The sequence below is a fragment of the Maniola hyperantus genome, chromosome 2, assembly GCF_902806685.2.
Source record: "Maniola hyperantus chromosome 2, iAphHyp1.2, whole genome shotgun sequence".
NCBI lineage: Eukaryota > Metazoa > Arthropoda > Insecta > Lepidoptera > Nymphalidae > Maniola > Maniola hyperantus.
This window is the reverse complement of record NC_048537.1, coordinates 10,124,859-10,136,821: the sequence shown is the minus strand read 5'-3', so window position 1 is coordinate 10,136,821 and position 11,963 is coordinate 10,124,859. Positions and strand designations below refer to the sequence as shown.

At 39.1% G+C, this 11,963-nt stretch overlaps 1 protein-coding gene across 1 annotated transcript; it reads left to right on the top strand.

Moving 5' to 3' along the window:
• Positions 1–1,756: 1,756 nt before the first annotated feature.
• LOC117988361 (uncharacterized) lies at positions 1,757–3,395 on the top strand. The gene is made up of 3 exons (XM_034975495.2): positions 1,757–1,967; positions 2,669–2,770; positions 3,255–3,395. The coding sequence occupies exons 1-3, from the start codon at positions 1,776–1,778 to the stop codon at positions 3,393–3,395; spliced, it is 435 nt and encodes a 144-aa protein (XP_034831386.1). The 5' UTR covers positions 1,757–1,775.
• Positions 3,396–11,963: the final 8,568 nt, after the last annotated feature.

Here is an 11,963-nt window from a genome sequence, read left to right as displayed (position 1 = left end):
CATCCAGTCTGATGTTCCGGTGGCAGAACATTTTATATGAAGGTAATTCAAACTTGTTGGAAACCGACTTTGTGCCGGCGCTGACAAGAAATGTCGGGTGTTGTCCTGAGCATCGCTGAACGAATATCGCTGAGCGAGTTTATTTTTGAAAGCTCGTCGCTCAATGACAAAACTAGAGCGAGTCGTCGCCGGCAGTGTGAACAGTCAGAACAACTTTTAATAACTATTTCTTGAGAGCAAATCACCGATAGTTAGGCCAGCCATACACGGACTGCTCGTGCAGTCAAAGTCAACAGCTAAGCTGCCATCGAGCAACCGCCCAAAGCAGTTGCAACTGCTTGAGCGGTTCGTGTATGTACGTACGTAGAAGTCTGTAGTTCAGTATGCAGTCGCAGCTTGAAGCAGTCCGTCCTGACTGCTTCAAGCTGTCTGTGTATGGCTAGTCTAAATCTTTCCCTCATGATTGGGTGCATCCAATATTTTCTTTCCTCTTTAGGCCCGGCGCTCATTATCGGCATCGGCACGACTGAGGATTTTAGGTGGCAAATAGCAATATACATTAACATAATGACAATAAAGAAGAAATTTCCATTATATATGGTCGTTATAATAAAAATACCGCTTCGGTATGCTTGAGGCTGCTGTATCGGCAGCCTTAAGAATGCTTCGGGATGCTTCGACATCCTTCGGTACGCCGCCGGCGCCGAGGCACCACTCGGGGATAGCTTGCCCTGCGGGGCTACAGGACGGTGCGGCATGCTGTAGGACGCCTCGTCATCCCTAAGAACGTTGCAGCATGCCAAAGCATAGTTTCCGACAGTGTGCGCTTGCATGTAGGATGCCGAAGGATCCTGTTCCTTGCCGATGCCGATAATGGGCGCCGGGCCTTATTCGTTTTCTTCTCAAATAATAATACATCACAAGAACTTCATTGACGTCGTGACGTCCATCCAGTCGCCTCGCGTAGTAGTGTTAAAAATTTGCACCAGCTTCGACCGTGGTGGCCCTTAGGCCACCGATTTAAGCGTGAGTCGACAAGTGGGAACGGGCTGTTTTCAACTTGACAAAAGCTTACCAGCCCAGCCCCTCCCCAGCCCACTAAGCCATACTTATATAACAACCACAGATTAAATATATAATAATATCTCACTGAAATAGACATGTAAGTACCATAACTTTCTACGCTGGAAGAGACATGCCGTATAAAAGGCAGCTCAGAGCTATTTTTTGAGCCGATTCAAAGCACTTCCCATCGAGACACTTTGTATCAAGTGGTCTTCGTGTTGACAATAGTTTGTTGACAGATATTTCATCACCACTCATCACTTACTTCAAGTCTTTTAGTTTCAAGTACGCCCATATAACACTCACTGTTGCCAGAGTGAACTAGAGTGAGAGAACTCTAGTTCACTCTGGCAACAGTGTTTGATCCTGAATCGACGATATTATGTGAATTAGGCTATGGTGACGTGAAACCAAAGAAAAATAGGGCTACTTTAGGGCTACTTGCGTCAAATGTGTTAACCGCGCCTGCTAGTGAAGTCAAAGCCTCGACGAGACGTTTTGTTAACTGTCGTGAACTATGCTGCTGCTATCAGCACCAAAATGGTCAAGAATAGGTCGGCAATCGCAGGTCTAGTTGTACTTGTGTTATAGTAGAGGTCAGTAAGATTTCAGAAAGAAATCAGATATCAATGCCACTCAATGTTGAGAATTTTTAGTGAAATAAAATTATACACAGTAGGCACATTAGGTTAAAATTTCAAGTAAGTATCATGTTCGCAATTAGATCGCTGCGTTTTGTTGCGTGTCGTGCAAATAAAACTCTTCTATACGGGATCGGAGTCTGCAGCAGTGGATCGCGGCAAAAAGGAGACTGCGACGGCGATCATAGTGATGGGGACAGCGACAAGTCACCCCGGCACTTATGCTCTGACTGCAATCCCTCCGCTCCTGCTATTTATGATGTAAGCACTTTTAATATTACCCGCACAATAATTATTATGCTCGTAGCACAAAACTCACAGAAATTAGGAAAGACTATAATAGGTTTGGGTCCCCTCTCAGAGTGAGAAGGGTTTGGCCATAGTCTACCACGCTGGCCATGTGCGGATTGGTAGACTTCACACACCTTTGAGAACATTATGGAGAACTTTCAGGCATGCAGGTTTCCTCACGATGTTTTCCTTCACCGTTAAAGCAAGTGATATTTTAATTATTTAACACGCACATAACTCCGAAAAGTTAGAGGTGCGTGTCCGGGATCGAATTCTCAAAAATTATCGAACTCCCGCCCACCGATTAGAAGGCGGACGTCCTAACCGCTAGGCTATCACAGCTCATTCTGAGAGAACACCTGTGCTCTGTAGTGAGCCGGCGATGGGTTGATCATGATGGTGATGATAATAGGTTTAAAACATAAAATATGTAATTAAGATAAAATAAGGAATAAATAAAGGCTTTGAAATTGAAATAGGGTCTTCAAAGAACCTACTGTATAATCCACATGGATGAAGTCGCGGTTTAAATCTAGAACTACTAAGATTATTATTTAGTTATCTATGGGAATGTCCATATTTTTTTACCCATGCTAACTGCAATAATTTTTCGAATAGAAATGTAGTGATCAAACGTGAAACTACGTACCTACTTAGTGTGATTTTTCCAGAGTCGTAAATATGGACATAATTTACCATGTGACAGCGTTATGCCTTATTTCGAGACGTTACCTTATTTCCCGACTGGAATATTCCGCTGCACAGCTGGAGAGGTATGTAGTAATATTACAGTCTCACGTCCACTGTGCCAAATCAAATCACCCTAACATCCACGCTGACGAGGTCGCGGGTATAAGCTGGTTTCCCGATTAAAAAGTACTGTTATAACCAAGAAAACTTCATATTATTATACTTTTCTAGGTTTATGTACAAATCGAGATGTTATCTGCTATCTGCATGCCAAATTTCAGCCTGATCCGTCCAGTAGTTTGAGCTGTGCGTTGATAGATCAGTCAGTCAGTCACCTTTTCCTTTTATATATTTAGATATACGTACCTATAGTACGCGACAGGTTGAAATGGCAATCGGGGTGGGAACACCCCGCACACATGCACAGCCCCCTTGCTTACCCGGTGCGAACTAGCGCGGGTGACATGCTAGTGTGCGGGGCGTTCCCCCGCCTCATACCCCGATTGCCATCTCAACCTGTCGCAATCTGTATTGTATTCTTCTAATATTCTGATCTTTTATCTACAGGTTCTCGGCCTCGGAGCCAACAAATGCGGCTGTTATAAAAATCCTGAATATTTTTCATTTCACCACATGAGTTTTTACGATATGCACATGTTACTAAGATGTTATCGCAATCCATCACCAAAAACCGGAAGAAAAAAGTGATATTAATTCTATAAAAATTGTATGTAACAATTTGTTTTAGTAAAAATTTATAAGTAGAGTATAATATTATTTTATAAAGGATATAACTAATTGTGAGCGTCTTCCTTTCTTTCCTTTTTTGATAGGTTCTTATAAATTTTGTTATATGTTATTTATAAGGTAAGTCATCATCATCATCAACATACCACCGCTGGCTCTTTTTTAGGGTTCCGTACCTCAAAAGGAAAAACGGAACCCTTATAGGATCACTTTGTTGTCTGTCTGTCTGACTGTCTGACTGTCTGTTTGTCTGTCAAGAAACCTACAGGGTACTTCCCGTTGACCTAGAATCATGAAATTTGGCAGGGAGGTGGGTCTTATAGCTGGCTTTAGGGGAAAAATCTGAAAACCGTGAATTTAGGGTTAGATCACACAAAAAAAATTAAATTGTGGTCATGAACTAATAATTAGTATTTTCAATATTCGAAGTAAGATAACTATAAGAAGTGGGGTATCATATGAAAGGGCTTTACCTGTGCATTCTAAAACAGATTTTTATTAATTTTTATGCATCATAGTTTTTGAATTATCGTGCAAAATGTCGAAAAAATACGACTGTAGTACGGAACCCTCAGTGTGCGAGCCTGACTCGCACTTGGCTGGTTTTTTATTTTTATTTATTTACTAGCTGATGCCCGCAACTTCGTTCGCGTGTATTTAGGTTTTTAAATCCCGTGGAAACTATTTGATTTTCCGGGATAAAAAGTGGCCTATGTCACTCTCCAGCCCCCAATTGTGTAAGAATAACTATTTCATGGATATCGCAATCGTCAAGAAATTCTGCCCTTTGATTGGCTATGAAAAAATGTAAACAGCAAATCAACCAATCAAAGGGCAGAATTGCGATAGCGATTAAATGGTTATTCTTACACAATCGGGGGGCAGGTCCTTAACTATACCCATACAAAAAATCACGTCGATCCGTGGCTCCGTTGTGACGTGATTGAAGGACAAACAAACAAACCAATAAACCAACAAACAAAGACTTTCGCATTTATAATATGGGTAGTGATTCAGATACAAGCTAGCCCTTGACTGCAATCTCACCTGGTGGTAAGTGATGATGCAATCTAAGATCGAAGCGGGCTAACCTGAAAGGATTATGGCAGTTTTTTTAATTAACCTTTGGTTTCTTCATGGCATCATCGTACCAGAGAGCTGAATCGCTTGACGGCACGGCCGAAGGGTCTCGCCTGACCAGACCAGAAATTTAGAAATTATAAAATTCCAAACGAGGAAGGGACAAGGGATTCGACCCAAGACCTCCCACTAATAAGACTACAGCGCTTACCACTGCGCCAGGGAGGGGCTAACTAGTTAGCACTGGTCTCCTCTCAAAATGAAAAGGTTTTGGCAATACTTTATAACACTGACCAAGTAGGTACTTACCCATTGGCAGACTTTACACACCTTCGACAAAATTATGGAGAACTCTCAGATATGCGGATTTTCTTATGATATTTTTCTTCACCGTTAAAGCAAGTGATATTTAATTACTTAAAACGTACATAACTCCGAAAAGTTAGAGGTGCGTGTCCGGGATCGAACTCTCGACCTCCAATTAGGAGGCGAACGTCCTAACCACTAGGCTATCACAACTTCTAAATTACAATTACAAAATATATTATGATGTTTAAATGCTGAACGTATATAACATTTTGGATAAAAAAGATTCCGACGAATTGAGAACCTCCTCCTTTTTTTGAAGTCGGTTAAAAATAGCAGTTAGCAAGATTCTCTAGATTTATTTTATAGAGCACCCGTTAGTTTTAGGTGTAGCAATCATGGGGAAATTGACCGTCTCTATATTGATCGCGATTCACGACAGGCGTGCATGACGAATCATAGTGATTCGATTTGGATGCAAATCACTAGCTAGATAAATTGAAGGCTTTGGTGTTGAACTATATTTTATGAAGAACTAGATGATGCCCGCGACTTCATCCGCTTGGATTTAGGTTTTTAAAAATCCTGTGGGAACTCTTTAATTTTCCGGGATAAAAAGTAAGTAGCCTATGTCCCACATGTCCTTCCCCGGGATGTAAGCTAACTCTGTACCAAATTTCATCGAAATCGGTAAAACTGTTGGGCCGTGAAACGCTAGTAGACAGACAAACACACTTTATATATAAAAATAAATGAACTGAAAATACATAATGTTTGTGTGCCAAGTTATTTTCCCATCTTTATAGGGAGCACACTTTCTGCCAAAGAGAGAAATGAGCATTGAATGTTAAGCTTCGTGCTCTATTGACTCCGAAAGAAAAACATTCAGGACACGCAATGCCATTGCACCTTTTTAATGGTACGTTCTTTGAGCGATAGTCATTATGAGATCATCTACGTAGGTATTAATGAAGTAGGCATATTTTACTCAACTTCTAATTAGTCAACTAGTGATTGTCCTATATAATATAACTAGATGATGCCCTAGATGATGGAGTTTGTCCGCGTGGATACATGTTTTTTAATCCCGCGGGAACTCTTTGATTTTAACCGACTTCCAAAAAGGAGGAGGTTTTTTTTTAAATGTATGTTCCCCGATTACTCGAAGACGCGTGGACCGATTTTGAAAATTCTTTTTTTTTTAAAGGGTATTCTTCAAAGGTGGTCCCATTTAAATTTGGTGAAGATCTGATCAACATCTTCCAAGAATGATAATGGAACTCCTCAACGGATAAGAGTAAATTGCTCGCGATCACTGTAATAGCTTAGCAAACAGTAGATTTTTAACCAGGCATAGCATATTTTAATACCATGGGGTCACTGAAAATTGTGAAATAATTTTTTTTTTACCAAAAAAAAAAACCGACTTTAATACACAAACACTACAAATTAAAAAATAATTTAATTTAAAACCGAATATATTATGTATAGAAGAGTTAATATAGTTCCATAATAATGTTTTTTGGGTCGGTGCCAATGAGGTGCCATTGTAGAGTTTGTAGTCTTATAAAAATATGAAGTCTAGACGATTCGCGCAGCTAAAGCTAATGGGCACCGGCACCAAAAAGTATTGTTATGGAACTATATTAACTCTTGTATACATAATATATTCGGTAATAAATTAAATTATTTTTTAATTTTTAGTGTTTGTGTATTGAAGTCGGTTTTTAATTTATTTTTGTAAATTTTTTAATATAATTTATTTTTAAAACTTGTGTAAAGGCACTGTGAAATTTTTTCATATATTATTTAAGTATTACACTCACTCCCACAAAATAACTTTCCGACTTTCCTGAGGCGGAACGTAGGAGTCACGAGTCTATTACGATTTTCTAGTTTGCCTATCGATTTAAAGTTAAAACTACCATTCTTTTGAAAACCACAGATCGAATTCAAAACCTGTATTCCACTGTGATCGACTACTTTTGTTGCTAATACAAGATTGCCGCACTCGAAGTGACCTGCGTCAATAAACACACCACGGAAACGCACTTTAACAATTTAATTATTCACGATCACTCTTGATTAGAGCCGTTAACATTATTTATTGATACCAAGTCTATAATTATGTTAATAAAGCTCTAATTATGAAATATAATTTAATGTGTAGAATACATAGTAACACATTATCTATCTAATTTAAATTATTAATGATTTTATGGTTGGGAAACACGAGCGAATCGAATCCAAGGAGTAGAAAAGAAGGTAGGAAGCGAAATTTGTGTCTAAGGTCCAGCGATCTACCGACATCGAAATAATAGACCAGCGATTCCCAATTGGTGGTCCGCGGAACCCTGGGGTTCCGTAGAAGGGTAACAGGGGTTCCACGGTCTATCCGAGAGTTACCTGAATAAAAAGTTTGTGGAAAAGACTCATAACCGCCCGCACCGTCACGCCTACACGGCAGTCACAGAGACGGCAGTCTAAGATAGAAGCTACCCGGTAGGTATCCGTAGGTATACTCCTAATCGGTTTCTACACGGCATCTTACCGAGAACGCTCAATCGCTTGGCGGGACGTCTTTATCGGTAGGGTGCCGCGGCCGAAGCCTCCCACTAGACCAGACTCGAGCCGGAAACCGACAGTGCACTCACTGAGCCACGGAGGTTATTAACGTCATAGTATTTCTTTGTCATAACAAATATTTTGCAAATCTTATAATAATAATTATTTATCATTATCAAAATAGCCAAGCTAGGGTTCCGCCAAAAAAAGTGTGATCAATTAGGGTTCCATGCTCAAATAAAATTGGGAACCTCTGTAATAGACCATGAAGTATATACTTACCAATGTTTAATATTCCCCTTTTCCAATTAAGTTTTAAGCTTGAGCTATCCTGGTGCGCCTCAAAGGTGTAGGGACTTTATTAATTCCGGAGCCGGCCCTCAGCAGGCGCCGCTAGCTGGGATGGGCGAACGGGTTTCGTCCCGTAGCCCAGTCACCAGGTGGCATGGAGCAGCGTGGGGTTCTCGGTAAGATTCCAACATAACCTCCGTGCCTCGTTGAGTACGGTGATATTCATGAAGATTTCACCACGAAAAAAAATGTAAGTACGACTATGCAACGGGGAGAGTTTGAATCAACCTTTCGGTTTTGGAAAGGTTTTGCCGTACTCAACCTTTGCGTTATTGAGGCTTCACCACTACCATCATTATGGAAAGTCCACATATCTCTCAGCAAGTCTTGGCATTGCGCCAAAACAATAATTTCGTACGGGACATGAGTCTATCTCCAAAAAAAGATTCCGACGAATTGAGAACCTCCTCCTTTTTTTGAAGTCGGTTAATAAACAAAATTGGGTAGATATTCAATTCATATTGTAAAACAGAGCGTTGCCGATCCCTGTAGATGCTTGTTCCGGCATAGGTACCTAGTTTATATTGATAGGCTATAATTTAAAGTGCATACCCAGTTATTGTAAAATTTCTACAAGTTAACAGAACAAGTACTTTACTTTTACTCAAATCACCTATAACAACAGGTTGTACCAGCTGTCGGAGTATCAAGTAAACGGTTTATGGTGAAACGTATCCCTGTATTTTATTAGGTATTTCGTGTTAGACAATTTATGAATGTAGTCGTACCTAGGTTATTTTAAGTTCGGGGTGAACCTAACTAAGTAGTTATTTTATGTTAAATTGTTGTTTGTCATTTTTTAAAGATTTTTATTCTTATAAACAAACGCTTGAGCCTTGACAACAATCAAACCATCATGGAAAGTAATGTGGCCTAAGATGATGGGAAGCGACTGCAGAAAGAAGTTTGAATTCACTCTTGTTTGAAAGATACCCGATTATTGTTGGGGAACACAGATCTCAGAAGAGTAAGTATTCCAAACCTATAGGATAAATGCTATAAACCAGATATATAGCATTTTGAAAGGTGCTGAAAATGATCATGTTGCACCAGAGAGCGCAATGTTAGCATACCTCCCATTCAGTGGATGATATCAAACCAGCTTATTGATTCCGGAAAAACTGCATCAATCGTTATCACAATCTCAAATAATTGAGATCACAATAATGTGATTCGCTGAATTTGTGGTATTCTTATTGTAGCAACGTTGTAGTCAATAGTGAGCAAATGTCGGCCAATCAGAGATGATTGCGATCGTCTCCCTGTGGCTTTCAAACTACCGCGGTCGGGCGCCTGTTGCAGAGAGTCCCTGGATTCAGACGGAACCTAACAAACAGGGGCGTGCAGGTCATAGAGGCATACATGCACTGCTTACCCCAGTAGTAATAGCTCAATGCATATTTTTCATTGTGACCTGCCAATAAACAGGTTCCTAGCTAACTAATGCCTACCCTGGCTTCAAACCTGTGCACGCCACTGCTAACAAGACACCTATGTTTAGCAGTGGACGTCTATCGACGACAATGACGAGGCTGTTATTGTGTACGAGCATAATTATTATTATTTGAATAAGTAATTGTAAATTGACGGCCTAAGGTCAACCAACGTCCGTAGCATGTAAAGATCAAGGTGAACAAGTAGATTGTTTGGACAAAAATGCTTTAAACTTCATTCATAATTTGATTTTTAAACGATAATCACGAATGGGAAACCATTTATTTTATACCTAGTAAATTAAGAAACGGATATCTAAGTATAAAATATATTTATCTATTACTTTCCTAATGCCGATTTTTTTAATTTCAAAGACGTTTAAATTAAGATGTGTTTATTGTTGGTATTGTAATAAAATAATAGATTCAATTATCCAATTAATTGTGGGATCGATTGGAAACATAAACTCTGCGAATGCACGTCAGCTCCGCCTAATTCAATGTATTTTCAAGGCTTCATAAGCGTTAGCCGCCTTATTTTGCCTTATGTATGGTTTCATCCGCTTATAATTATTACCCAAAGGTTGAATTTTTATATGAGAAAGGGCATTCAGAGAATAATAGGCTAAACGACGACTATTATTTTCTTCATTTATTATTTAATTGGGTATTTAATGTTCCCATTCTCATACTGAGGGATTTTTATATACTCCGCTATAACTTGTCAATTGCATGTGGTTTTATGACACGCGAAAGAGTATTGTTCTAATGCAGATATTTGCTTTAACTGTGGTCTGTGAGTCCATCAGCTCTATTTCGGCGAGGTATTCAGGCACCAAATCCATATTAAGTACATGAAAAAGTTTTACGTTTCACTTGGCGAAACATAATCGCATTTAAGAGATAAACTCATACTTAGTCAAATTTCTGTATTAGGACAGGCAGTTGCTCTAGTTTTGCAGTTCATACAAAATACAAGTCAAAGTGGGTCATCAGACGAGTCGAAGGGTGCCGTTGTATTCAGGCGGCGCAACTCGCAAGATCGTGGCGTGTGGAAGTCCCTACAAGAGACCTATGTCCAGCAGCGGACGTCTATCAGTTGATGATGATGACAAGTCATGGCGGAACCTCAACGGATTCGCTACAACAGTTTTGCAGTAGAAAGATACAGGAATAGTAGTATCTTAATAATCTTCGCTTCGGTCTTGCCACAAAAATACAAAATAAGCGTTAATAGTTTTTTCTTTTGTCAATAGATTTTTCTTGTCAAACCTGTCAAAACACCAATTCAGTCATATAAGTTTTTTTTAATGGTAAGAATATGTTTCGGCCTGAGATTATGTTTTTGTTTATTCGATAGTCCTTGACTGCAATCTGCGGTAACTTAGGTGGTAACTCCACTGGACGGTGGACCACGGTCAAAGCCTTCCATTAGACTAGACCAGAGATGAAATACCACAGTGTCAGGGATGACGTCAGATATTCGATTTGCCTCAGGCGAGCCTCAAGCCGAACTTCCGAAGCGGTCAGTGTCACTTCAGTGAGTGACTCATGTTGTTTGCATATTTTATTTAAGATCCATAAATGCTGACCATATATACGACATGACAACTTTTTCCTAAGTTATAGCCAGACAGGTTTTAAATGATCTCACACATTTATTTTACTGTATTAAGTCCTATAAAAGGTCAAGACATCATAAATTAGCATAAAGGATTTCACTCATCTACGATGTTTAAAATTGTGTCCCAATCACAATAGGTACTATTTGCAAAAAAAAAATGTTCATAATTTTAGGAAAACTTAGCTAAGTAATTAGTTTTAAATATTTTTTGAAATATTCAGTTTCAACTTTTAATAAACCATTGTTTTAACTCACAATCTATTTTTATTTTTTACCGATGAGAAAATTTTGTGTTCGGGAAAAAATTATACCTAATTCTTCAGTTAAGTGTTCTAGGGTGCGAGTTTACTTCATTTCCTCGTGGTGCTTATTGTGCAGTTAAAGAAAGCGCCATGCTTTTAGCTATGATATTATTATACTTGGCTATAAAAAATGATTTCAAGTCCAGTAATATTATACCTATTTTCTATTCAGGCTGAGTTTGTCGTGGTCTTCTCAGACCTGGGCGCGTTTGGAACCCTCGTAGCTTTAGTTTTAATCTCGCGTAAAAATTATGACCACTATATCACCATCTTACAAATACAACAACCGACCATCAAAAAGTTTTATTTATTACCTATTTTAAATAAACCATTTGACTTGGACTTTGCTTGACTTCAATTTCATGTCAGTGTTACATGATATAGATCCATTCAGATGGTTAGCAACTGGAAGTGCCTGAATTATCGAGCAGAGAAAAGGATGTTTTAAATAATGGTACCTACGCTAGGCCTGCATCTGTATAGTCTGGCATGAAAGCACTTTTGAGGAATTTTCCCCTCCCAAATGAAAATGCTTCATGGGTTTGCTTCTTGGGTTTGCTACATATTGATAACAAGTGACGAATTATCCGAAATATCTACTCACTATTAATGGATGATAAAGTAATCGATACTGAATGAACATTATCTATAACCGTTTTTAAGTCACGCTTGTTTATGAAACACTTGGGTCGAGAGATGTCATAAATATTGCTTAGATGTGTAACGTTTAAGTTAGCATCTGAAACGTAGATCTTTCCCACGGCTGGCAATTTAGAAGTTTTGCTGGTTTATTCATGAGTAAATAAACAGCATAATCTTATCTGCTATGCGGCAGACAGTGGAGGGGAAAGGGGGTGTGACGTTCCGT